At 54.5% G+C, this 26,252-nt stretch overlaps 9 protein-coding genes and 1 non-coding gene across 10 annotated transcripts; 4 read left to right on the forward strand and 6 right to left on the reverse strand.

The window, feature by feature from the left end:
- Positions 1-3,340: 3,340 nt before the first annotated feature.
- BGZ61DRAFT_442894 (uncharacterized protein) lies at positions 3,341-6,417 on the reverse strand. Its single transcript, XM_046244798.1, has one exon. The coding sequence runs from the start codon at positions 6,262-6,264 to the stop codon at positions 3,637-3,639; it is 2,628 nt and encodes an 875-aa protein (XP_046109442.1). The 5' UTR covers positions 6,265-6,417; the 3' UTR covers positions 3,341-3,636.
- A 234-nt stretch (positions 6,418-6,651) lies between these two features.
- BGZ61DRAFT_527971 (40S ribosomal protein S21) lies at positions 6,652-6,974 on the forward strand (the record flags this gene model as incomplete). The annotated part of the gene is made up of 2 exons (XM_046253185.1): positions 6,652-6,683; positions 6,743-6,974. The coding sequence occupies 2 exons, from the start codon at positions 6,652-6,654 to the stop codon at positions 6,972-6,974; spliced, it is 264 nt and encodes an 87-aa protein (XP_046109443.1).
- Positions 6,975-8,502: 1,528 nt separating this feature from the next.
- On the forward strand, positions 8,503-10,326 carry BGZ61DRAFT_527972 (DNA photolyase, FAD-binding/Cryptochrome; the record flags this gene model as incomplete). Its single annotated transcript, XM_046253186.1, has 2 exons — positions 8,503-9,725; positions 9,777-10,326. 2 exons carry the CDS (start codon positions 8,503-8,505, stop codon positions 10,324-10,326), a joined length of 1,773 nt encoding a protein of 590 aa, XP_046109444.1.
- Positions 10,327-11,356: 1,030 nt separating this feature from the next.
- On the forward strand, positions 11,357-13,006 carry BGZ61DRAFT_343014 (XRCC4-like factor-domain-containing protein; the record flags this gene model as incomplete). The annotated part of the gene is made up of 1 exon (XM_046239555.1): positions 11,357-13,006. One exon carries the CDS (start codon positions 11,357-11,359, stop codon positions 13,004-13,006), a length of 1,650 nt encoding a protein of 549 aa, XP_046109445.1.
- A 237-nt stretch (positions 13,007-13,243) lies between these two features.
- On the reverse strand, positions 13,244-13,850 carry BGZ61DRAFT_442901 (uncharacterized protein). The gene has a single exon (XM_046244799.1). It carries the CDS (start codon positions 13,607-13,609, stop codon positions 13,397-13,399), a length of 213 nt encoding a protein of 70 aa, XP_046109446.1. The 5' UTR covers positions 13,610-13,850; the 3' UTR covers positions 13,244-13,396.
- A 1,857-nt stretch (positions 13,851-15,707) lies between these two features.
- On the forward strand, positions 15,708-17,027 carry BGZ61DRAFT_127581 (uncharacterized protein). The gene is made up of 2 exons (XM_046237110.1): positions 15,708-16,578; positions 16,706-17,027. Exons 1-2 carry the CDS (start codon positions 15,897-15,899, stop codon positions 16,801-16,803), a joined length of 780 nt encoding a protein of 259 aa, XP_046109447.1. The 5' UTR covers positions 15,708-15,896; the 3' UTR covers positions 16,804-17,027.
- Positions 17,028-18,993: 1,966 nt separating this feature from the next.
- Positions 18,994-21,002, reverse strand: BGZ61DRAFT_527974 (uncharacterized protein; the record flags this gene model as incomplete). Its single annotated transcript, XM_046253187.1, has 2 exons — positions 18,994-19,767; positions 19,911-21,002. 2 exons carry the CDS (start codon positions 21,000-21,002, stop codon positions 18,994-18,996), a joined length of 1,866 nt encoding a protein of 621 aa, XP_046109448.1.
- Positions 21,003-22,284: 1,282 nt separating this feature from the next.
- On the reverse strand, positions 22,285-22,678 carry BGZ61DRAFT_127609 (uncharacterized protein). Its single transcript, XM_046237111.1, has one exon. It carries the CDS (start codon positions 22,617-22,619, stop codon positions 22,386-22,388), a length of 234 nt encoding a protein of 77 aa, XP_046109449.1. The 5' UTR covers positions 22,620-22,678; the 3' UTR covers positions 22,285-22,385.
- A 939-nt stretch (positions 22,679-23,617) lies between these two features.
- On the reverse strand, positions 23,618-25,355 carry BGZ61DRAFT_490558 (mid region of cactin-domain-containing protein; the record flags this gene model as incomplete). The annotated part of the gene is made up of 3 exons (XM_046250341.1): positions 23,618-23,635; positions 23,700-23,732; positions 23,949-25,355. The coding sequence occupies 3 exons, from the start codon at positions 25,353-25,355 to the stop codon at positions 23,618-23,620; spliced, it is 1,458 nt and encodes a 485-aa protein (XP_046109450.1).
- Positions 25,356-25,997: 642 nt separating this feature from the next.
- Positions 25,998-26,092, reverse strand: BGZ61DRAFT_t58. The gene has a single exon. It is a non-coding gene; the product is annotated as a tRNA-Ile (tRNA).
- Positions 26,093-26,252: the final 160 nt, after the last annotated feature.

The raw sequence follows: 26,252 nt of genomic DNA on the forward strand, positions 1-26,252 counted from the left end.
CTCGTCATATTTTTCCCTACGCCGGCTATTAGGGGCCTCCCCGGGCCCGGAGCACGATGGGCGGAGCCGGTTTCAGCGCCTAAAGGCCTAATTATCTCACCCCGCGGGGCTGATACCCCAAAACGCCAGAAAAAAGGACCGCTAATTTATCCAAAAGAAGCTTAAGTAAATCCTCGCTGCTCTGGGCGGTGCGCTATCGTGATGATATGCAGTTGAGTCTGGGCCTGGGCCTTCGAGCTCCACCGGTTGATGACCAATCCACGTATGCATCACGAAGTTTTTTCTTGCATCCGTGAACCGCGACGAATACGTCAGGTAACGCTTCGTTGACGTTGGTGGAAGATGGCTGCTGTGCTGTGGGACAGCTGGGTCGTGCAACCAAGCACAGCAGTTGTTGGTTCTAAATTCTCACCATCCCCGCTCACGAATCCTTCGCCAGGGTCAGTTATGGCCGCGTAATTGTCAGGACGCGCCAACTCTGAGTCTCTTGGTTGACAGTGTTTCCCAGAGACTACTCCAAGACATCCGGGCGCGATGAGGCAATCCTTTCATTTGGATAGACGGCCAATCAACTAATGAGGGACTATTGGGAATTTGTGGCGTCCAACCTCCGACGTCGGTTGTACCGGCAAGGGCGTGGTTGCGAATCCGCTGTTGCTACCTTGTTGTGGCTCACGTTGAACCGAATCCCGTGATCCCTCCACATTAGCAGATTCCCTCGACGGAAGAAGAGTTAGTTGGCTCGCCACTGAGGGATCGCCACTCATGGGTACTCGCATCCTCAGCCTCGCTGGAGTGAGGTAGTTGGCTACTGGCGAGGCATACTTACTCCCTCGACAGCAGCCTCGTGTCTGCCCTGCATGGATGTTTCTGATACATCATAAACACCGTCACACCAAAGCAGTGAAGCCGCTTCCCTCCACGACACGAGTCCAAATCTGGAGATTACCACTCAAGAGACGTGTGGCGCTCATGCGCCTACCACTGCATATGGATGATCCTCGTTCGTTGCACTTGGAACTGCACTTCTCACCCAAACCACCGGGATGGTTTGCACTTTTCCCCCACGGTTTGCGCCTTGTCCCTCCACCAATAAACCGTCCCAGCATATCAGACTCGAGTGCTGGAAGATAGAGTTCAGGCAAAAAGGCCCATCCATCTCTGTGACTTGATTAGTCGAGATTTTGAAGCCTCCCGTGAACCATTCTCATTAGTGAGCTTGGATCTTGTAACTGGGAGAGCCCAACAGACACACACACACACACTGCGCCTTGGCATCGTCAGCCTTCACACCCACTTGGCTACAAATAAACCACAGTCTAGACTTCAATCAAGGAGCATAAAACCATATTTCAACCGATGACTCAAATCCCGGGTCACACTCACTATTCCGGGACCGACCGGATTTCCGTCATCCGAAGTGTCCGGTACGCCCCACCACTCGTCGCCGAGTCCCTTGGTCCGACGAGGCTGCCCACAGATTCACAGCCGCGTGGTCCAGTAACACTGATATAACAACGTCCTTTCGCCTTCCTCTACCGAGCATCGCATCACACAACCGAGATATCATCCGCAAGTGACCGTTGCCCCGAGCAAATCATCATCACCATCGATCGCATCCACCAACATCTTGGGATCCCCTCAGAGGCCCAAAGGCTAACGCGGTAAGACGGCACGCATTTCGAACCGAGATCAATAGCTCTTGGCCTTGGCCTGCGCACCTCATGCCTCGTTCAATCACCGACGACATCGGCCTTCTGTCGACAGGGAAGGGTCTCCGACGAGACCCTGACTCGACCAAGGTCCGACCAGTGAGGTGCCGACAAGTAGTTTAGCCGTATCGCGCCGCGGCACAACGCAGCTGCATACTTCGACCCCGTTGCTCGATAGTGAGTCTTGAAGGGCCAGAGAGAGGAGGCAGAGCCTCATCCCCTCCTTCGTGAGCTCTAGGCCTTCCCAATCCGTCCCTCAGTGTACGTGGCGCCAGGATAAGATGGCACCTGATGATTAGGACGGGCTGATACGGCGTCTGGTGCATGCAATGCATCTCAACACCCCGGGTATCCGCAACGGCAGCCCTCGGTCTTGCTCGCATCGAACCATTGGCGGGGCAATTTAACGCACATGTGCGTTAGAGAACGATTCGCTCCTCCATACCTTGCGAACATGGAGGCGTGACCCAAGATGCATAAAGGATGTAACCAAACAATTGGCGTGGGATGCCGTTACCCCAGGCCATCCATCTCCATCGAGCTTTGACGAATTGGGAGATGGTGGTGACGTCGAATCGCAACCCGTTCCAGCATCTCCAAGGGGACCCCAGACCAAGTCCCCAGATGCAGACTGCGCTGTCATGGCCCTCGGGCCAAAATTCAAGATCCCGCTGACCGGTCAACATCTTCTTCCATTACTGGCCCGCCACGAGGGTCACGGGAATCATAACGATGCCGGGATCAACCGTTGTCCACTCCGCGATGGATACCGCTACGCCCCCCCCAGCCGCATCACCACTCTGTATATCTCGACACGTGTGCCCTAGGTTAGTGTCCTCCGCGGCACGAGATAGCTTCCGAAATCGTCATTGGCACGTCATCTAAACGGCCCGTTGGGTCCCCGTTCCGTCACCAGCGGAAGGTCCATTTCGAGAGTGACCGACGGGATGGACCACCACCCCGAGGGTGGTGTGATGCTGTTCCCAAGAAGCCAGTGAAAGATATCTAGCAGAGCCGCTTGAGCGATGTGGTGTACTATCATTGGCGTCGAGATGAGACTCCCTGTGGATCGAGCTTACCTGGTGACTGATCCTCAGAGGATCCTTCTTCTCCGTGTGCCAGTAAGATCTTGGTAGATTATGAAGCGGGGGAGCTTTCAAGGATATATAAGACCTCTCCAGCACCGAAGTGACCATCCGTAATTCTGTGCTACTCATGATGCTCCAAGCAAAGAAGATCGCGACCAATTCAAACACTCAAACCACCAATCTCAAACTTTGCTCGACAGCGAAAACAAACTGAACAACCAAATATGCCGGACGATAACAATCCTGATCCGGTGTAAGTATCAGCAGCTTCCAAACCACGACGAACAAGGCTCACATGAATAGCACCTCACCGCTCGACGACTATCTAAAGGCTCCCGATGAGCTTCCCGACAGGTGGGCTGGATCAAATGGCGATGGCGAGGAAGACACCCCAGAGGGCGGGACCTCAAGCTGATTCCGCGGTTCGTTGTATCCAGTGCCGGCGCGATGGTACGTGATTCGGAGGATTAAAGCGGGGGTTTCTTAGTCTGTTCATTAGATTGTCGATAATCACATAGCACATAGCTGAGCAATTTTATCACGAAGGTATGACCTTAAAAAAAGTTCCCTTAAATGAATCGACAGAATGGGCTTACGCCTTGACCTATCCTATGGTAGTATCATCTAGTAAGTTCAATAATGCATACACTCCTGATCTACAGCCTCTGACTAGTAGGAGGTAGAAGCTTGGGAGTATGGTCACTCCCTGGCATCAGAGTGGTAAGGAGATTTGAAGGAAACGAAGTTGATAAAATTGCTGATCATTGTGTTGATACAGCCCGAATAACGCCGCGGAATTCCATCGCAATGCGAACGCCTCGCTCGTCTAAATCATATCAAAAACGCTTTCGTTCTTTCCCACGCAAGTTAACCTTCCATAAACAGCATACACTCTTAGACTCACACCATTTCTTGACCTCTCCTGGGCTGATCTCACCATCATACCCAGCCCGAGTTAGCTCGCCCGAATTTAGCCATGCCGCGAGGTCTTCAAGGACAATGGGATCGTAGAGTAAAATCTTCTCGTGCCATGAGGGATTCGCGGGGTCTGTTGTCCGAGGAGTTGACTTGATTGCTTTTGTGACGTGGTCAAACAATGTTGTCTGTTGATCAGTCTGGGACGCCATTAGAGAAAGCTCTGTGTCATCCGCCATGGAAAGCGATAAATCAAGAGGCGGTGGCGACGAAAACATTCGCTCGACCGAAGAGTCAGGCGAAGATGCAAAGTCGGTCGCATTTTCTGAAGCAGAGTCGGGAATTTCGATGGCGGCCTTGGCATCAGCTTTCTTACGCCTTGGGGAGATCGCAGATTTCTTTGGCGACTTTGACTTCGGCTTCGGTCGAGATTTCGCGATTGGCGACGGACTGGCACTATCCTTCCTCGGCCGACCTCGAGGTCGTTTTGGAGTATCTGGTGGCTGTGCAGATGGCGGTGGCTCTTGCGGTTCCGAGGCACTGACACTGTTCTTCCTCGGCCGGCCTCGTGGTCTCTTTCCAGGGCTGGAAACCAGTGCCAGATTGCTTGATTGTGAAGGTTTAGAAGCGGCCGCGGACAGAGTAGCGCTTGTGTGCATACTGGCTTGGCCTATTCGAACCTTGCTTTGCCAACATTGATCTAACAAGGCGATCATGGCACTTCGTCTCTTGATTGGCTTGAAGCCGTATGTTTTGACTTCCTTTGCGAGCTGAATATCAGTCAAAAGCTCGTACTTCGGTCGTGATGGCTGATCAAGGGGGGCAATTTCTTGCCGTGATCCACTTGTTTGATCCGCGGGAGCTATGAGGGAGCGGTGAGGGGGTGCCTGTTCCCGGATGTTGGTGTTGGCCGAGCCATCGCTCCCAGAGAAGAATGGAGACTCGCCCTCTTCAACCTGCGTTGGTATCCCGCCGGGTGAGGGTAGAATGTCAGACAAGTTGACGAATGAATCAGCACCTTCAGACGCAACAACTCCTGTCGCAATAGCAGGTACAACACCCTGACCCTCGTTTCTGAAATATCCAAACGGGTCAGTAACAGCGCGCGTGGTAGGTAACTGCGGCGAGCTCTCAGCAAGGTTAATGACTTCGATATCAAAGAGATCACCCTCAGTATCCCTTGCCGCTGCCTCCCATAACCTGGGTCGTTGATCTAGAGGTTCGATGGCATCGCTGTTGATTGGCGTGGCAAAATCGTCAAAGTCATCCTGGTAAGACCGCTTTATTGCAGCTTGAAGGTCCCGGAGAACCGTCGGCGATGGTTCCCTTGCTAATTGGCTTGATGTTCCAAAGAGGAAATTTTGTTTCGCAACCTGGTCGAGCGCTGCCCCAGGCGAAAGCAAAATGGGCTTTGGCGGTGGGGCTTTCTTCTTCGTCGCCCTAGAAGGCCTCTTCCGAGTGCTTGGTTTGCCTTTGCCGTTCTTTGCGGGCTCGACTGCAGGAGGGGCTGGGCCAGCATCCAATGGAAAATGGTTCAAAATTGAGTCGATGGGTTCAGGATCCGGTTGCGTTGGTGTTTTATAGGCCGCAGTTGCAACCTCGGTGATTGTTCTGGGTTTTTTCCTAGGTGCCTTCTTTTTGGTTGGTGATTTCTTGGGGACTTCTGGCTCTGGCGGGTTTGCATCTTTCACAAGTTCAATGCGTTTCCTTTTCTTGAGAAAGCCTGAGTCTTCGTCCAAAGGTGCCGAGGTGGTTTGGGGAGCTTCATCTGGGCACGCGTAATCTTTGAGGAGGTTTCTGAATGTCGGGCTCTGTTGGCCGTTACCATCTGACGCTAGCTTTTTGATGGTTGAGCAATCCGAGTCGATGTTGATGATGACCTTTTGGGCGGGGGGCGTCCAGTCCGCTTTCCGAGCGGTCGCAAACTCCAATTCCAGCGGTTCATTTGCATGGCTTTCCTTCACTTTTGCCGATAGATCGGGATCGGTCGTTGATTCAAAGTGTTTACTCGTCGTGCCGGTGCTGCCACTGCCTCCTGCTTTTGACCTCCCGGATTTCGTTCCAACCTCTGTGTGGCCATCTTTTTGCTCGATTTTCTTGGCCTTGGGCTGTGGCTTCTTCCGAATTCGTTCCTTTTTGGCAGGCTTGGATTCGTCCGTCGTTTCGCTCGGTCCATCCACTTTCTTCCCCTTTCCTTTCTGGGCTCTTGGCTTTCGAGGCTTCGGTCGAGATTCTGGCGGGATTTCGACAATTGAAACTGATACATCGGCGTCGCAAGCCCTTTCGATAAGAGGTTGGTCAGGTTGGTCAGCTTGTGGTGCCTCTGGCGTAGTCTCCGTAGATTGCCAAAGGTTTCGTGCCGAGATAAAACTCGTCGGGGCATCATCCGGAATCGGTGCAGCTTTACTACCGCTTCGCAAAGGGGGTCGAACGGACTTTTGAGACAGAATATCCTGGAGCGGGGGGAGACCTGGGGACGAGGATCCGATGACAAGCCGCTCGCGTCGTGTGCCAGGTGGCGATGCTCGAAACGGATCAGGAGATGTCATTGCTCCCAAGGCAGAAAACTGAGTGCGCGCCGCGCATCTCAGGATTCTGGTCGGCAACAGAATGGCTGTGGCGTCGAGGAGGCTGTCGAGACACGCCAGCTCCAACTCTTCACGGATGCCAAGCGTCGCGACTGGTTGGATTAACGATGACCCATCGCCAGTAGCGGGCGGGCGGGCTGGAGGGGCAAGATCTGGGGCGCGTCAATGCCGCGCTGTCACATGACTGGGCACATGACGCACACAAAGCCCTCGTGCCCCACGAAATTGGCGAACCACACCAAATTTCATGGAACTTTTTGCATCCCACCCAAGCCTTTGCGACGACTTCAACCCACGCCGACACAACACCCAAACCACCCTCACACCCCCCCTTTCAATACCGCAAAGATGGAGAACGACCGTGGCGAGATCGTCGATCTGTAAGCCTCAACCGAGCCGTACGCTTCAACCGATCGAAATACTGACGCTGTATCACCAGCTACGTCCCCCGCAAGTGCAGCGCCACCAACCGCATCATCAAGGCCAAGGACCACGGTTCCGTCCAGATCTCGATCGCGAAGGTCGACGAGAACGGCCGTGCCGTCCAGGGAGAGAACCACGTCTTTGCCCTCTGCGGTTTCGTCCGAGCGATGGGCGAGAGCGACGACGCCATGAACCGACTGGCCCAGCGAGACGGCCTCCTCAAGAGCGTCTGGAGCGCCCAGCGATAAATGTTCCAACTCGGCAAGGTACTTGGCATGTGGTTATGGGTCTCTCAAAAATAGGGATTCTGACAGGACCCTAGGGTTTGGTTCGGGCATGAAGGCATGGGTGAAAGAACTTAGGGTTGGCTGCATCTAGCAAATCCAATTCGAGGCGTTCGGCTCGATTTTGAGACAACACAACGATATCCGACTCTGCCTCCGACGATGTGACAGGTGGTGACATGCACCCTCCCGGCTAGCGAAGTCTCCTCGGATTGACCTCACGAGGTCACCTCCGTTCCGGGGATTCTGGGACTACTTTGATGGTCTCCGTGCCGCAGATTGAACTGGCCTGGAAAAAGCTGTGGCAGTTAAGTCCTTTGCTATGGTACAGATACGGGTCAAACATAAAATCATTGAACTTATTGTGATGGTGCTTGCCAAGTGAACATTAATCTATACAGTATGCAGGATTCCAGCGGGAGGGGAAGTAGACATTACACCGTGACCATTAAAGGGTTAATTGTGTCCACGATTTGTAAATGAGATGGGCTGCGTGCCTCTTGACGTAGTTGATACTACGACGGTTGGGCGGATGTGTTCCCCCTTCTCCTCGCTGCGGGAGTGTTCAGTGAGGAAACTGAACCTGTCAAGGCGATTCCAACTCGACTCAGACTCAAGCCTGGCATTGTTCTTAAGCCTCTGAACAAAATGAAGATTGTTCAAGGATCGGCGAGGAGGGGATTGAGCATCAGGTGTCACGATGGGCTATGAGGTTGTTGGGTGTAGCCTACACCAGCGAGCAGCCGGCCTATAACCAGTACTTGGCCCTGAGCGGAAGCAGGATACAAAAAGCTGCTTCTTGGGGCGTTGACTGGGAAAGAAGTCGAAATGTGATTTATTTCTTGTTGATGAAATTCGTCCGCAATTCAATTCAAGCCACGGCGTTCAAAGCCTGCAGCACACCGAAGCAACAAGTGACAGTAGCGCGATCGGGATGTACCGCTCGCAATGCCATTTGCCGCCATTTCTCTCCCGTGAAGGTACTACCTCTGTTTGAACCGAATCTGGACGGACACAGACCGATAAGTACCTATTCTTTGACCCAGTTGTGATCTTGACGCGTCCAAAATGACCCGCCCCAGGCTCCAAACAAACCTCAGGTGAATCATACCGCAGGGGCCATCTAGCGCCCCGAGTCAAAGCGCCCTATGAATCTGAGATCTGAGATCCCGGTAGTGTAGGTCCGATCTCCAGGGACGTCATCGAGCACTTACCATCGACTCTCAACAAGCCATGTCATCACCACTTATGGAAAAGCAAACAAATCAGCCAAGGGATCTTCTCCTTTTCATCAACAACCCTCTTGAACGGACCACTCCCAATCAACAACCTTCTCGTAATCTCTTGTATGCATGCACTCATCCGGATTTCTACCACCAGTGTCCAAAAATTACGAAGCATCTCGACCAAAACTTCACCATCGATTAGCCATCTCGGTCGGGCCAGCCTGATTTCCCCCTCGAGATTGCCCTCCACATCGATATTCTCCACGATGGCTCCCAAGCGCAAGTCCGCCGCTCCCCCGAAGTCTACCGACGCTGCAAAAAAGACCAAAACCGTCGACAAATCCAAGTTCACCGACGTGCTGCGCCAACCACATCATTTCGCCCAGCATGCCGAGGAGCATGGCATCGTTCTTCGTAACTACTATCCACCCGAGATGAGCAACGCACGCGCACGCGCATACAGGAACAACGAGATTGCCCGGCCAATCGAGGCACTCATTTCCGCCTTGGAGGAGACGGCGCGGGAGAGAAAGAGAGTTGAAGTCAAGGATGCAGTTGTCCACTGGTTCAAGATGGACCTGCGGCACACTGACAACAGGGCATTGGCGCTGGCCAGCAACAAAGCCCGCGAGGCTGGTGTTCCATTGATCTGCATGTACATGGTGAGCCCTCAGGACTTTGAGGCGCACTTGAGGTCGCCCGTCAGGGTCGACTTTACGTTGCGTACGCTCGAGGTGCTCAAAAAGGATCTTGCGAAGCTCGATATCCCGCTCTATGTCGAAACTGCCGAGAAGAGAAAGAACATCCCGAACCGTATCCTAGAACTCATGGGTGAGTGGGGAGCGAGCCACCTCTTCGCCAACATGGAATACGAAGTGGACGAATTGAGACGCGAGGCAACCATGGTGCGAGACTTCGCGGGAAATGGCAAGTCCTTTGAAGTGGTTCACGACACCTGCGTTGTACCCCCAGGGGATCTGCAAACCGGCACCGGAAAGCAGTACGCTGTGTACTCTCCATGGTATCGATCATGGGTCGCGCATATCCACGATAACCTTGACCTCTTGGAGTTGTTCGACCCGCCGGCGAAGAATCCAGACAGCGCCCGTGAGCAGTTCAAGACGCTGTTTGGGGGACTCATTCCGGAAGCACCCAAGAATAAGTCTCTGACTAATGAAGAGAAGAAGAGATTCCACTCCCTTTGGCCATGTGGCGAACATGAAGCACTGGAACGGCTAGACAAGTTTTGCGAGGACAGAATTGGAGGATACCACGATAAACGAAATATCCCATCAGACAACGGAACTTCTTGTCTGTCGGTCCATTTGGCCTCCGGCACCATCAGCGCCAGGACCTGCGTGCGAGTCGCCCGAGACAGAAACAAGACCAAGAAGCTGAATGGGGGAAATGACGGTATCCAGACCTGGATCAGCGAAGTTGCCTGGCGCGACTTCTACAGGCACGTTTTGGTTCACTGGCCCTACGTCTGGTAAGTTAGAATGGCTTTGACTATGTTATACCGAATATTGACCATCTCTAGTATGAACAAGCCATTCAAGCCCGAGTATTCCAATATTACTTGGTCCTATGACGAGGAACACTTTGCCGCTTGGTGCGAAGGCCGCACCGGGTTTCCTATTGTTGACGCTGCCATGCGGCAGCTGAACCACTTGGGCTATATGCACAACAGATGCCGCATGATTGTAGCCTCCTTCTTGGCAAAGGATCTCCTACTCGACTGGCGGAAAGGGGAGAAGTATTTCATGGAGCACCTGATCGACGGCGACTTTGCCAGCAACAGTGGTGGATGGGGCTTTGGTGCCAGTGTGGGCGTCGACCCTCAGCCGTACTTCAGGATCTTCAACCCTCTGTTACAGAGCGAGAAATTCGATCCTAACGGAGACTATATCCGCAAATGGGTTCCTGAGCTGAAAGATCTAACTTCCAAGGAAATCCATGACCCGTACAACAGAGGTGCCGGACCGAAGGCAAAGAAGAAGGGGTATCCGAAGCAGATTGTCGATCACAAGGGTTGTCGAGAACGAGCTCTGAGTGCCTACAAAGATGGCATTGAGAGCGATGATGCGTAAGAATTCAACATGAACTAGGTGGTCTTGTCGACTTGTTTTGCAGAATTGGCGGGCTGTTGAAGGTGCATTCCCCAACTGTGCAGCCTAGGCAATAGGCAGCTGTTCACGTTCAGTGCATCTCGTAGGTGATTGTACCCCGCACATGGTACAATTAGCGCCCAAGGGCCAGAAACCTGCCTGTGGTTTTCTTCTCATTGTTCAACCCGTTTGAGTTACTACTTTAATATTTTCTGGCACAAATAAAAGATTTGATAAAAAAATGATAGAGTTTGTCTACTCAATCAATTGTTTGGTATAAGAACCCCCCCTCGCATGTGAAATTCGTGTCTAAACTGTTTTAGTTGGGATGAGGTTTGGCGTGAGACTGCTGCTCAGGCGCTTGTTCCGGGCCTCAGGCACTACTCAGGCCAATCGGCAACACGCTGGGCTCAGTCGCGACAATCGCATGGTAACCTGGACTGTTTCTCTCTCGCTTCGAGAACACCACAGATCTTCCATCGACACACGCGGTGAACCGTCACACCGGACTCATTTGCCGACATTAATCTCCTGTGTAGCCGCCGTCACCAAGGCGCTGATCGGTCCACTCAACCCCGTGCCGGCTGCCGACCTAGGTGCACTTCCCCTTTGAACGAGGCGTCCGAAGTCCACATGGCTTGTGAGACCTAGCTAAGTGACCTCTCCGGATCATAACGTTATCCTGGCAAATCTAGCTGTCTGAGACAACGCCGATAGCCCAAGACGGTCTTCAGCCTCCAACTGGAAATTCCCCGGTCCAGTTCAGGACATCCTGCCTCGAGCTCCGCGCGCACGCCCGCGGCGGTCTTATAGCGCCACCCCGGAGGCTGCGGCATTCTATCATCAACACGTCTCTGCACCCCTCTGTGAGACATAGGCCGGGTAGCTAGCTCATACATCACCGTCGCATTCGCCTGCGCAGGCAACGTCGCGGCCTGTGGAAGTGTGCTCGGCCTATTACCCTGGGAACTTGCAACCCCGAACTTCCTCTGTCCTAAGCCCCGGAACGGACATGTCCCCCACGAAGTCATGGCGGCCACTGCCGCTACCCTCTTCATCCGACATGCCTGTGCTACTCGTGTCTATCGATATCGACACGGCAGCCTACACGGTTCATGTCACCGACATGGCGAACATGTGGACCGAGAGCCTCGATCGGAAGGCCATCTGCATACGGGGCTGGAGTGAGAATACCAGCATCGACCCCAGTGATACGCCGGACAACATGGTCAAGTTCCTGACTAGTATCAAAAGCGCCTTGGATTCATCGCAGCCGGGGCACGACCAGACGCGTCTACGCTTGAACCGGGCCTCCAAGTCCGATGCAGGAGATGAAGGGCTTACTCTGCAGATTACCTGTGAGCTTCCGGGGCTGCAGCCATTAACATGGCCTATGCATTTGAAGAAATCTCCTTCTTCTGCCATTGCAAAAGACCTTGTCCTCCCTTTGGTCCAAGCCCATCTCACAAGACACCAGGAGGTGGACTCACTTGTTCGGATGCTTGACCAGAAAGACGCAGTTCTCAACAAGTTACTGGACAAGCTGGACGCCATGGGCACAGGATTGGAGCATGTGTTCAACCCCCTATCTGGGAAGAAAAAGGTGTCTAGGACAGCAGCTGCAGACAAGGTTCCCGGTCTCGCCCCATTCAACCGCCGACGTTGGAAATCCGATGTAACAAAGAGTGGTGACGACCCAAGCGACACAGAATCATTGGTAAAGGCGGTCTTTGGAGGCGAAGGGCTACACTTTGAACCCGCCATTGCTATTGAACAGCCGGCTCAGCTGGATCAATGGTGGCAAGACTTCCTTGGTGTATCATCTACACCAAGACCATCTCAAGAAAAGGCCGATGCGTCCAAAGCGACCACTCCACCACCCGCAGATGGGTCCCTGGGTGTTGACGACGACGACTTCCAGGTTCAATCCACCCCACCTGGCCTCACGACGGGACGGAAATCGACAATAGCGAAAACAGAACCTCTGCCGGACGATGTATCCACGGAGGAGGAACCAGATTCCCCTGAGCCGGTCAGAAACACCCGGATTATCCCCTCTGAGACACGGCAACCGGAGTCCAAGAAACCTGCCTCACGGCTAGGCATGCTCGGCCGAAAGAAGCAGTCGCCTCCGGCCCGCGCCCCAAGCCCCGTACCAAGCCCTCCAAAGACGCGGGGTGCGATCCAGAAGGTTGATGACTCCGAGACAGCGTCTGAGGCGGAGGACGATGGTGCAACTGCCTCGCTTCCAGATGACGATCAACCCCCGTCTTCGCCACCGCCACCGCCAAAGCCCGCGCCAAAGAAAGGCGGCCTTGGTCTGGGGCGCATTGGTGGTCCCAAAGCCAAGCAGCCTGCAATGGAACCAGCCGAAACACATGAACCGGATGCTGGTGAGACATCTGCACAACCCGCCACTCGACCCGCCCCCAGAAAATTGGGCATGATTGGGAAGAAGAAAGGAAGTGACACCGGTCCTGTGGTACCGGTGGCAGATGAAGGTAGGGGTCGCAGTCGGGGCCCAGTGGTTGAGGAAGAACCATCAAAGGCTACACCTAGGGAAACGTCTCAAGAGAGGGCAGATCGCAAGCGAGAGGAGCTGAAGAGGGAACTGGAGAAAAAAGCGGCTGCTGGTCCAGTCAAGAAGAAGCGAAAATTCTAGATAGCATTTCTCATTTTGTCAGAACTTGGAAGGCACAGATAACAAGGATGAGGCCAGTGGGTTTCTATATAGCGTAACTGCTCGGTGCTATTTTGTATTCCTCGATGGAAAGGATTTAGATGACAATGTCAGGAAGAGAAGTGAACGAAAGGGATTTACAAGTACAGGAAAAATTTGGGAACTTGGAAACGAAGCATTTCAAAGCTAGGAATAGATCGTCGCCAGTCTAGTACCTCCAAGTGTGCAGTCGAAGCAGGAAGGTGACATTGCATTGCTCATGCTGTGCTCGCCGAGCAAGGACAGATTTGTGACACCGTGGTGAACTGGAGTATGGTGGATGGTCGTTGCTTCACGACATCAAGGAAGCCATTCATTCGATGGCAGTTCTATCTACGTCGATCTCGTGTGTCTGGGGTCCCAATACGGAGACGACAATACGGAGACTGGCAAGAGATGACAGCGGTGCTTGACATGTCGATATTTGTGACTTTTTAGTCTCATACACTCGATTCTTGCTCGGAAAGCGAAGTCGATGACCAGGAACTGCACCAAACTCCACAAGCCAGCCAAGGGCACCTTCAACATGGCGAACCCAGGCTTCATGTGATCAGTCAACGGTTGCTAGTGGCCTTCGGCATCTCAATGCTCAAAACGTTTTCCGTTAGCTCTATCACGCAGTCCCGGCAGTTCGCACTTGATGCTGTCACGCCAGCGGCTATCGCAAACGGCGCCTGGTAGCGGGCGGGGGATCTCCCCCAGCCTCGTCGTCACATCTGACCCTTCCGCCACCGCCAGCAAATCGGATCGTGCCCACGTCAACCGGCATGGGAGGCTCCAGCCTATGATATTCCCCCCGAGATCCCTGCGACGCTTCGGGTCTATTGCTAGCTCGCCCTCTGCCCGGGCGAGCTTCGTCAACGTGCCCGACCAAGCAACGCAGAAAGCCCTCCGCATTCTAGGCCAAGCTCATCCTGGGTGGCAGCTCTGCATCTAGCACACGGGCCAGGGTCTCAGGATCGTACGATTTGAGAGGCAGGGGCGTTGAAAGATGGCGGCGTTTCCGGGGCGGGTGTGCTCGAGAGCTGTTGGTCAGAAGAGTATATGAGCTAGGGGCGTCTTCTCCCTCCTCCTCCTCCACTTCCACCTCACACCCCCAAATTTACGTGCCGTGGACGGAGGGGACGGGGCGCCGTGTGACAATGAACAGAAAACGCCACCCTTTATTCCATCCCGTTCGCTTTGGCCGTGGCTTGAGCAGGACGCTCAAGTCCAAATCCGATTGCGCTTACACCTTCTAGTGCGGTGCCAAGCCAGCCATAGAGTGAGGCCCAAAACGGGCGACCAACGTGAGCTCTCGGAATTGCCTCGGTGTGGGATTGCGCATCTTCTGCAGCAAGGATCTTGCTACGTGGACTGACCTCGCTCTTCCATCTGGTAGCGGTGGGGAGGGGGGGCGGCTGGCGGGAGCCTCATGCTTCTTTTCCTCAACTTGGAAAAGACGACGGGACGCTATCGCCACCGGCAGCAGCTCGTGTTCGTCTGGGCAAACTTGTGCGAGGGCAGTGAGCCTTAACTTAGGGAGTACGTGCTTGCAGACGGGATCTAGACTACGAGCGAGCATGGGCGGTGATTGGGATAGAGTTCCCAGACCGCAAATGTCATCCTGTGTCCTGGGTGGTTTGTTGTTGACCCGCGATGTATTCGGTACCGGCCTGTTAGTCCCGGCAAGGGAGCGGAGAGGGTCACGGCAATGGGTAATTTCAGCGGGCGGTCTGAATCACAGGTGCTCCGTAGGCAGTTTCGAATTCGCAGCCTGGGTATTTCAATCTCCATGGTACGTCATGGAGGTGGCGTCTGCTTTCACAGGCGGTTGTGCTGGTGAACCATCGTGGATGCTGGGGGCCTCCACTACATTCCAGGAACCTGGTATCAGTTGCGATCCTCAAGATGGGATCGCGATGCATCTCGATAGTGTGGCGACCTCCTCGTGACCCATGTTCTGCAGGTTTGGACGGTGTGGACTGCGTTGATGCCCATGGGGTGTGTGGTTTGTGTGTGTGGCCCGAAGCAACGGTGAGATATGACAGCCTGGTTCTGGCTCACCTTCGGGGCGTGTTGACAAGGGGGCGTTTCGTTTAGTAGTTGTCGTCGTCGTCGTCGTCGTCGTCGCTGCATGCCTTGCGGAGTAGTAGGTGGAGAGCTGCAGGCTGCCACAGCTGTCCAGGTTCCCCGGTTGTTACGCAACGCCAGCCGTATCTTTGACGCAGGACCTCCGTCCATCGATCCAGCTCAGCTCGGTTTTCAGCAGTCGGCCGACCAAAGTGTTTCGCAATCCCGCTCAAAGCGCGCCCGTGTTGATGAAAGCGCGCCTGTGTTGGGTGGTGATGGATGGATGGACATCCCGCCCGTGTTGGTTGGTGGTGATGGGAGTGAGTGGCCCGGCTGCCAATCAGGAAGGAACGGGTGTGAGCGACTCAGCTCAGCCCCCCAACAAGTTGCGTTGATGGAGGTGGCCGAGCTCAGATAGGTACGTACCTGCCCAATTGCAAATGGTTGATTCCTCAGCTGGCGGACGGGGATCAGGAACCGGGAAGTTCCTTTGCTCTTTGTTCTCGTCCACCACCTTCACCCAATTCCCAATTCCCAATTCCCAATTCCTACGCTACCTTACGCCTTCTCCCAGGGGCTGAGGTAGCATCTCGTCCGATCTGTGCTGGTTTGGATCTCGGCCACGATCGATCCGATCGATTTTGCATATGTACGCATAAATTAATTCACCACCCCATCCCATCCCATGGTAATATGCGCCCGACTGCGAACTCAGGCTCCATGCTGACGGGAGCCCCCCAAAACGCACTGCAACACACGCATTCTCCGTCCGGGGTTTCCCATGTACAGTACATGCGACGTACCGCTCCGGAAGGGAAACTGGCCGGCGAATCAGAATCGGGGCGTCTCCTCAATTGAGAAAACGAGAATACACGGCCCCGTCTCCAGGCGAGAGAGAGCCCACCGAAAAAGGATGCCGGCATTCGCTCGCAGCGGGACTAGCCAGTCAAGGTTACCTTTTCGTGGCATCCAACACGGCCTGCATGGAGTGAGGGACTGCCTCCAGAAGCTCTGGGGGGAGGCTCTGACTATCCGGCAGCCCTCCCTCTGTCCAGTCCAAGTCCGCTCTTTCAAGGACTTCTTCACTCTGGCACTTGTGGCGTCCCCTACTGGAGCAGCCAAGTGTGGGACTAGCCCAGCCGTCAACGGCGCAACATGCACCCAGACCGATGTGCTCGCCTGTTGCAGGGGGCTGGTTCGCTGTCCCCGTCTCCCTTGTGATCGTCTTTTTAGTTCGGGGCCTCTGTTCTCGCTTCTCTCGGCATTTGGAGCGCTTGGCGTTGCGCTGCTCGATGAGAGACTACGGCCACGGAGATATGGAACGCCCTCCATCACCAGCCCTCAGTCTGTGCCTCACTGCGGCAGGCAGTTATCTGTCAAAAGATCAGTCCTGCAGTGGTGCCTCGACGGACTCGAGCCGGAGCACAGCACTAACCAGAAAAATCCACGTCATGCCCAGCTACGTATGTAAGACACATGGCCCCTGTTGCATGCCACCCCATCCACCCCGTTCACCTCCACGTCCTGTCAAGTCCATCCATCTACTCTGGATTTCTCTGCACAGCTTGCACATTGCTGACCCCCCGAGAGGGCGTCGCAGATCCCCTCCCTGGGCTGCGGCTTGCCCCCAAGTTGGGCCGGCGCCTCCCGATCTCCTCAGAGTTGGTGATTACGTCCGAGGGGGGTGAGCCTTGTTCTAGCTCTCTACTCTCCCTGCTCTCTCTGCTCCACACCACCTTTCAGACCGAGAAATACGCTATGGGCGGGATGAAATGCAGGATAGCCTGGCTGATCGCCTGCTCAGATCCAACAAGGGGCACCCTGGTCAAGGGCCGCTAGTTGCTACAAGCCGTCGATCATCCCCCTTCGTACTGGCCAACTTACTGCGTGGAGTCTGGCTCCAACTAATTAGAGCCTAGGGACGACGGAGACTCGGCCCACGTTGTCAACGCCTTCACTGACGCACCTAAGATGTGGCTTTCCTATCGCGAGCCTTTAGCCCCCTCGCCCGCGCTCCTAATTCCACCCCGTTTGCCGTTTGCCCAAACGACCTTTGCTGCCGTCAGCTTGCCTCCCGCAGTCTGAAGCAGCAGTCGGGCGGAGGAGGATGGCTCACGGACCGCCGCGAAGTCGACATGCATAATTGCAGTGCAGCAGCTAGCTCACCTCACCCCCTGCGCGCCGTCCCCGTCTCGAGGAGATCTGCGCAGGGTTGCGGTCAAACGGGAGGGATGGCCTCGCTCAAAGAAGCATCCCCCGCGGTACGCCAGTTCACACCCACAGGGCACCAGTTCCCCCTCCCCCCCATCTTCTCAGGCAGCCCTTTCGTCGCCCATCTGTCCAGGATTCTCGAGAGGGGTCTGTCCAGCCCTTTGCTAGCCCTCTTTTGCGGACGAGGAATGGCCCTACCACCTCCCTAAAAGGCGCCCGGATCTGGCTCCGCGGTCGACCCGATGGGGAGGAACCCAATAGCACTGGCAAGATAACCGAAAAATGAGCGGCCGTTCCTTGTTGAATTGCTTCATCCATGTCTGTAGGAGCACGGGATTTGCAATTGGCATCGTAATAGCTCACAATGACTTGGTTTAATGTTCAAGGGGGGGGGGGGGGGAGGCCGTGGCCCATCCCCCCCGTTTCACAGCGTTGTCACTTGCGCAGCTGACCGTAACACCGAAAGAGCCACTCTTGAGAGGAATGGCAATTGTTCGGCCTTAAATCACTGATCCTTGTGCTCTGACTGCATTGACTAGGTGCAGGGGGGGGACGAGCTATCAGAAAACCATCATCAGCGTCGGAAACTGCCACACCATCACCCACCACAAGGCACCTCCAACGGGACTCCACCCACCCGTAAGATGCAGCCTTCAATACGCAAAAACAAGATAACAATTAGGCAATGCATGAATCAAGGCATAGATTTAAAATTTGCAAAGATCAGACTTTTAGTGCTATTGATACCATGTGCTTTTGTGTAAGGCTGCTCTGAAAAGCTAGACAAATATCCGAAGATAAATAGCAGGAGGCCGTAAATGACAAAAACTCGCTTGAAGAGGACCGCCCTCGCCTTTGCCGTCAGGTGACGGCACCGACGGTGACGCCCTCCCCAACTTCCAAAGGACCAAAGGAAACAACTACCACCCTCTCTAGACAGACTCAGAGCCTCCCCTGTCCCTAACGGGAAGAAAAAGAAAAAGGAAAAAAGAAAAAATAAAGGAAAGTGCCCAAGTTCCAAGCTCCCATCCATCCATCCATCCTGGACATCAATATCGTGATACCTTCTTCTCCAATGGAGCTAAAAGGCGCTCAGCTCTAATCAAAGCACCCTCCCAAAGTGTCCTTAGTAAATGCGCCGATGTATGACCTAAAGCCCGCAGTAACATCAAAAAGACGCGTTCGCATATTACCTGACCCGAAAACTCGGAACCCCATGTTCGAAGAACCAACAATTCAGCGCCATAGGCGCTCCTAGTCTCGCCCAATCGAGAAAGTCCAATGCCCCGTGAGCTCAATTCCCTTGGCCACTGGGATTGTCGTGATGGCTGTCAGCGCCACCCAATGTCCATCCACCCTGGAATTATCTTGTTGGTTCATCACCTCAATCCTGCGGGCGCATCCTTACCAACAGATTGGCAAAGAAACGACAATAGGAGTAAAGTTGTTTCCGAAATTGCGCACTCGTTGTGTCCTACTCCTCTGCTCGTTTTTTTTTTTGGGAGGGTTTTTTTTTTTTTTTTTTTTTGGCCTTTCGTGCTGTGAATAGTCGTTGTCGACAGGTCTAAACCAACACCTCTTCCTTGTCGTCCAAGCAGCAGACAGACAATGGGGCACGCGATGCGACCCTGTGGCGCTGGAGGATTGCCCAGGAGACCACCCGGGAATTAAGGCGCGTCATTGCCCCATCCGTAGGAAGCGGCATCACCGTTCATGGGAAACAGGCTTCCACTAGCCCCGCCAACGATGTGTTGGCTGTTGTTCTGGGAGTATTCGCCCGGGTACATGCCGGAGATGTCGTTGAAGCTGAAGGGGAACTCGGATGGGGATGGCGCATTGTACAAGGATCCCTGGTTCCCACTTGCAAGCGCATATGCAGCGGCTGGGTTGGCACTGACGCCATGGTGTGCTTGGCTCGCCTCTGGAAGCACCAGAGAGAACGAATCTGGAGCATTCGTCTCCGGGGTAAGCGGCGAGTAGGTTGGGTTCTGCGTGATAGCCATCTGCGGCGGCGTCTGAAGAGGCGTCTGAAGCATCTCATCACCGCCATATGGGTACATGCTCGAGGGCATCGCCGGCCGCAAGGGTGGCCCGATAGGCAAGGGCAGTTGCTGTACCGTTGCGGGAGTCAATGGCATAGACGTCTGCTGGGCGTTCTGGCGACTGCGCAACCTGGCGCGGCTCGCGGCGTTTCCGCCTCTACGGCCGGAAATGGCCCTTGTGGAGATTTGGCCATCGGTCTGCTGGCTTCCGCTTTGGGAAGAAGCCCTGCTGCGTGTTGGGTTGCCCTTGCGATAGCGTGTGGTGCTCTGCACTCCGTCTTTGATGGCCCAGTCGGCGAGCACCCACTCCGTGGATCGCTTGGAGTCAGTGGGCAGCGACGCCCGGTTGCCAACGAGGATGACCGTCTGCAATGTCTTGTCGTCTCGCTTCGTAAATGCCTGTAATCGGGTACACTGTCAGCTTCTGGCTCACATGTGCGGAGTATCGTGGTGTATGCACGACAACCCTACGACCTGCAGGGGCAAGCGAGATCTGAAACAGGGATCCCAGCAGCACATCCCCCCGGTCACGTTCAACTTACCGCATTCATGCTGAGGTTGTGGCGGATGCTGTTCTGCCAACCCTTGCTCTGGCTGTTGCCCTTCTTGGTGTTGTCGCGGAACCAAGAGTAGATCTCCTGCAGCGTCATGGTGTGGTCGTCCCGGCTCTTGAAGGCGCGGTAGATAAGTTGGGCGTACGGTTCATCATCTCTGATGGGTGTGTCCTCAATGTTGGGCTCTCTGGTTTCGGTGTTTCCATCTGGGCTCGCCAAATTCTGCGGGCTGCCCAGTGAGGCATCATTAGGGTTGGTAGCGGGCATGAAGATGGGGTTTCCATCTGGGCTCGCCAGGTTCTGCGGTCCGCCCAATGAGGCGTCATCCTGGTTGATGGCGGGCATGTAGATGGGAGTTCCTGCAGGAAACTCGCCGGGCGAGGGTGTGGCAGGGAGACTCGCACTCAGGAAGTCTTGAATCCTCCCGGAGGTGTTATCTCGGGGCAGTCCGTCGATGTCCGCGTCGAGACAGCGGTCGATGAAACTCCCCGTGTAAGACGCGGCGAGCTGGGGGCCGCGGGTGGGGAGGGGGAAGCTGTCTGTAGAGGTTGGGGTGCAGATCTGTAGGTTCTTGAAGGAGTCTTGGGAAGGGAACTGGTCCAGCGGCTGCTGAAGGGTATGGTGCGGGCACTGCGGGGACGGCCACGAGGTTGGTGAGACGGGCGAAGGGTTGTAGCAAGTGTCGCTACTGGCGCAGGTGGGAGAAGCGTGGTAAGAGTATTCGTCAAACTCGTCTGATCCTGGAGGAGGCGACGACCAGGCGTGGTGATGGTGGCTTCTGGGGAAGTGCTGAGGGTTGGAAGTCATGGACGGGAAGCACGTTGTGTATCCGTCGATGATCACAGTAGGAGACGGGCAAGACGGGCAATAGTGAATTTCGTACGAGGCGGAAGTTGAGGGCAGAGAGGCAGCTTCTGAAGGGTGCGGCGACTGGATTTGAGCCACAGGCGATGGCGTGTAGTAGGATGCAGTATCCATGGAGGCAAGCTCTGACACGCAACTTGATTGTTGGGCGGCTCCGGGAACCAGGCCGCTCGTGTACCTGGGAGGTTGCTCGCCTTCAGAGAATGGTGGATCCATGGCCGGAAGACAAGTCAGAAGGGGCTGTTGGAGAGGAAGCACAGTCCGGTCTCGTGATGATGGTTTGATGGTTTTCCTGAAAAGGGGAGACAAGAGAGAGAGTATGTGTGTGTGTGTGTTGTGTGTGTGTGTGTGAGTGAGAGAGAGTGAGAGGTCGATGAAGAAGGGATGGGATGGAAGAAGAAGTGGGAACGACCAGACAAGAGGGACGTCGTTGGGGTTCACAATACAAACAATGGGACACCAGCGATATTTGAAGTCGCAAGAAAGACTTGGGGCTCCTCGTGTGGACAAGGGTAGAGAGGTAGAGAGGTAGGGAGGCAGGGAGGCAGGGAGAGAGGTAGAAGCAGCAGCTGCAAGACTATCCCATTCGAGTGTAAGGTGCACGGGGCGAGCCGCCGTTGATAAACAGCTGGGGCAGGATGGCTTGCAGTAGACAGCTGCAGAAGACCCGAAAGCCCAGAAACACCCCCGGTCTTAAACAACGCCCATCATCCCAACTACCCGGTCTGTCTGCGGGCAATGAAAGGGAACGGGGCCCAGGGACGGTGCCCCGAGAAACCGATCCGTACGTACGTACAGGGGGGCGTGTTTCCCAAGTTCCCCAAGGCGTGTTTCCCAAGCTCCCCAAGGCGTGTTTCCCAAGCCCCAAGGCGTGGCCCAAGTCACAGCGAGCACCACACGGCGAACAGAGAAAAGCAACGAGAGGGCGGGCGGCATCTAGGGAACGAAACGACGGGACGGTAGTGGCCGGGACACACGCCCTCGCGGGCGGCATGGCCCTATTCTGTCGAGCATACAGCATTAGAGTATCCATAGAGTATCCATACATGCCCCCCAACGTCTTGTGCTCTCCCGCGTTGTGTGCGTGCGTGCGCGCTTGTCCAGGATGGTCCGGTATCGTCAAGACAAGCCCCGGCAACCCAAAGCCAAACGACGGCGCAAACGGCGTCCCCAAACGGCTGCGTGGCTTGCTTGGCTCCTGTCAGAGCCAGCGTGGATTCTCGAAGCAGCGACCCGCGTAGATGTGCAAATGTACGGAGTACCTCGCGCACCAGATTTAGATGCACACACCCTGGTCGGTCAAGGTGCATGATGCAGGCTGTGGGTTGTGAGTTGTGGGTTGTGGGTGTAGGCTGTAGGCTGTAGGCTGTAGGCTGTAGGTTGGTTGTGGATTGCATAGTACCTTCCTCCTTTGCCTACCTAGTACCTACTACCTACCACCTACCTGGTTTGCAGGCTGGCAACTGCACCCTTTTTGGCTAGCTACCGACCTTGCAAGCCCTGGAACCTCCCTACCAAATGTGTGTAACAGAGCCTCACTCACTCACCGTTGCTGGCCCTCTCTCTGTCTGCCTCTCTCTGTCTCTCTCCGACTGCCTGTCATTCACGTCGTGTCTCCCCACCGGCGCCTCTCGGGCCATCTTGGGCGTTTGGTGTGCAGCCGGAGCACTGTCGCATCGGGCCTTGTACATGTCGTTTCGCCAAACCAGGCTGCAAGTCACTTGACGGCAGTCTGGCCGGTTTGTACTCTCTGGGACCCGTCCTACCGCGGGAGGTAGACTTCTGGAACGGCAGCTTGCATCTGGAGGCGATACCAACAAGGAGGCCAATCATGCTCGTTCCACTCCTCTCACTCCTCACTTTCCCAATTCCACTCCCCCGTTTCACTCCCCATGTCACCCCCGTCCCGCCCGCCCCGGCCGTATTTGGTTGGAGTCCTGCTCTGGGGTGCTGCTTTGTTACCGGAGCCGCGCTGCCAAGTCGACGTGGAAGCTGTAGAAGCATCTGGCCGGACCCTGGTCAAACCAAATCATCACTGCAGTACGGGCCAATTCTGGATAGTCGTGCATGGAACGACATGTCGAACTTCACCGCCGGCTACCCGTATGACAGCTAAGGTTTGGAGGCTTGGAGAATACTGGAGAATATGTGAGTGAGGCGAGCTGGATGCAAGAATCCTCCATTGTGATTGCTGGCATCTCGGGCACAATCAACCCTCTAGCAAATACATGCAGATTGCTATGGTTTTTCTTTTTTTGCCCTGCACGCAAATCCTGTTCGTATTCCGAGTGCAGACCGGTCCAGAAGTCCAGAAGTCCAGATGCTCGAGGCCTTCGCCATCCCATGTTTGACTCCCACGTGAGCCACTGACAGACGGCCATCCCGTCGTGCCGTCCCTTTGATGGTGTGGGTGTATGTACGTAAGTTTGTGCCTGTGCATACCTGCTAGTGTGGACACGATACAACGCAGAAGTAGACGGGCCCATCTCAGAACCAGCCTGCTGCGGGCGACTGAAGCAGATGGCCTAATGCGGTGACACAACATGCCAATCAAAGGGACAAGACAAGGGACAAGACTACCCAATCGAGGATCTAGGGAGAAGCTATGGGCATCCAACACGATCCGCGCCGCTGTCAGTGAATCCCACTGGTAACCCTTCACTCCTTTGTTGTCTCCGAGACCAACTTAGTTTCCTCCATTGATTCAGTCAGCTCAAGTTCCCCCTCTCTTCAGGCTGCAGAACAAGCCGATGACTTGTCGGCGTAATGCGAAAACAAGTCTAACGACACTCCGTTTGAGGCGGTGAGCAAGCCAGGAAGCAAACGGGAAGCTACTTTCTGTAGTAGATCTGGGCGTGACACGTCAGTATCGACCATCGAGTACATCGCAGCCACCATTGTGTAGGAACATACCTTCTTGAACTGAAAGTGCAGCTGCAAGATGCCCTGCAAGGTGTAAGAATTAGTTTGTGTTTTCTTAGATATGCATAGAGGAAGAGCGGTCAGACTCCCACCCCAGCGCCTTGGTGTTTAGGTCAAAGTGGCCCGCCAGGTGAGGCTGTCCGAGGGCACAAACACCTGCAACAGCCGCCGTAGCGTGGGTTTTCAACATGCCCGTGATTCCATTTTAGGAGAAACAATTAGGAGGGTATCTCGACATACCTTGTCGAATGAGCTCTTGAACCCTCGGTCCTTCTTGGCGCTATAGTCCCACTCTCGGTCGACGATTCGAAACGCAACATCCTCGTATGGCGCGCCTGCGATGAACCGAATCAGGCACGTGTCTTCTTCCCCAGCTGCAGCAAAGGATTCTCCCCGTCTTCGCCCGTGCTCTCGAATAATCTTGAATGTCGGTGCTTTCGTCTTATCGATGAGCTCGGGATAGAATATGTTGAACTTGTATCCTTGGACGACCTTTGGTGGAGGGTTGTCGTGGTCGTAGTGGGTCTGGTTATACTTGTTCCAGTCGTATCCCATTTGCACACGGTTGAAGTAGCGAGGCTTTCGAGGTCTGTATTTGTCCGACCACTGCGATGACCCCGTGCTGACGACTGCTTCCTCACTAGTGAAGATCTCCTCGTTCTCGTCCACGCCTCGAGCAACCTCACGATCGTACAGGGCCTTAGTAGCCTGAGAGAAGTCTTCGTTGTCTGCCTGAGAGAAGCGTGCAGTTCCAGGCGGGGCTGATTCGCGGCTAGAAGATGAAGCAGCAACTTGTCTAGACCCCTCCCCTTTCGAGGTTGAAGATACAGGCACATGCAAGGTAGACAAGGCGTCTGTGGTGGGCAACCCTTCGTCCAGTGCTTTCGCCTTTGTCGGATTGATCTCTTTCAGTTGGTTGATCCGGCTCGTCTTAATTGCTTCGTATACTTGATTTAGCTTAGCTCGAGCTTTCCAGACTAGGAGACTCCGTAGTAGCTGCTCCCAGTAGTCCGTGTCGATGTCCTCATTCGACTGGAGCTTGGCCTTGATCTGCTTCTGCAACCCTTCCAGTTGATCGTGTGTCTTCGGAGCAAGGATCTTGTCAATGTCATCGGAGACACTGCTCACCACCCTCTCTTCTCGTCCCAGGGGGTTGAGCTTCGATTTCCGGTCTGCGCAGAGTGTCTGGAGCGCCTTCCAATATTCCCGGTTCCTTGCGTTGGTTTCCAAGACGTGGTATGATGCAATGTCGGAGTCGAGTTCTGCGGTTTGAGCTGCGTCCAGAGACTTGATGATATCTGCAGGCGCAGGGACGTCAATCTCTAGGTCGGCTTCATCTTCGTCAAACACGTCGCGATCGGAGTCGATGTATCTCAGGTTGAACGCAAGGTAATCGATCGGCTTTGCGCGACCCTCTCGAACCCGGATATCGGCCTTCTTCTTTGACTGCTTGAGAACGAACTTGTCCTCGTCGGCGACGAACTGGCGCGACTGCTCGTCCTGGGACAGGTACCTCGCAGTATTCTTGGGGGGAGGCGGGCGGGTAGATTTAGTGATTCGGGTGCTCGGGTCGTGCCTGGGCGAGGTGACATCCCGTCGCGTGGGAGATCGGTTCCCCGCGATCAAAGCTCGACGTCCAGGATCCATGATTTCTTGAGACTGAAGGAGAAACAGCAAGTTGAGGTTGGCGTGATGGTAGGCGCAACAACATCAAAAGCTTATCGAAAAAGTGGAAACCAGCGAAAAACGTTATCGAATAGCAGCGATAACCCATCACGTGACGCATCCATGGGCACGGAGAACGATTCAGCGGTGCACACAAATGACATAGATGGGTGAATGATATGGGTTGGGTATGATGTAGACATCCTCAGAAGCGATCCATTCATTGTCATCGTTGCCGTCAGGTGATGGTGGTCCTTCAAACGGACAGTTCTGTCTTCAAGTAGGTATTTAGGTAGGACATTGTGAGACTACGTGGTGTGAGAACGTAATGCATCGACGCATTAGTTTTTGCTGTACGTTATATGCAATATACTGCTCAATTTCGTTTCCATCCCAGGTGGTTGTTTTGTCAATCAACTATCTGACCGAGTGAGGCTTGGGGTGTTTATTCTTGGTCGACCGCGGAGACAATCCAGCATGCTCTTCAGCATCGACGTGGCTTAGTACTTACACCCCGCACCAGGTAGAGCCAACAGACTGAAGATTAAAAAGTTAAGGCAGACAGACTCAGTCAGAGTGGACCAAAACAGGTGGCAAAAAGATTGGATGGCATCAAGAGTCTATTGCTCCCGGCAGGGCTTGAACCTGCGACCCTCGCATTACCAACACTGGCAATTGAAGTATTAGTACGATGCTCTAACCAACTGAGCTACGGAAGCCGTCCAATTGAACTCTGGTGAGTTCGATGATTAGGTAAGCGATATTGAACATTAAGTAGGCAGCCGCAACAATACCACTGCTCCGTCGTTGAAATTAACATGGAATAAGAACATGAGACTGTACATAGAGTGATACAGTGAGTGTTTTTGCTTTTAGAGT

This window comes from Ilyonectria robusta (assembly GCF_021365365.1).
Source record: "Ilyonectria robusta strain PMI_751 chromosome Unknown BGZ61scaffold_3, whole genome shotgun sequence".
Classification (NCBI taxonomy): domain Eukaryota; kingdom Fungi; phylum Ascomycota; class Sordariomycetes; order Hypocreales; family Nectriaceae; genus Ilyonectria; species Ilyonectria robusta.

Coding starts and splice junctions, on each gene's coding strand:
- BGZ61DRAFT_442894 (XM_046244798.1), bottom strand. CDS start 6,264: ATGACATCTCCTGATCCGTTTCGAGCATCGCCACCTGGCACACGACGC.
- BGZ61DRAFT_442901 (XM_046244799.1), bottom strand. CDS start 13,609: ATGAAGCCTGGGTTCGCCATGTTGAAGGTGCCCTTGGCTGGCTTGTGG.
- BGZ61DRAFT_127581 (XM_046237110.1), top strand. CDS start 15,897: ATGTACAGTACATGCGACGTACCGCTCCGGAAGGGAAACTGGCCGGCG. Junction 16,579..16,705: donor TCCACGTCATGCCCAGCTAC/GTATGTAAGACA, acceptor ACCCCCCGAGAG/GGCGTCGCAGATCCCCTCCC.
- BGZ61DRAFT_127609 (XM_046237111.1), bottom strand. CDS start 22,619: ATGATTGGCCTCCTTGTTGGTATCGCCTCCAGATGCAAGCTGCCGTTC.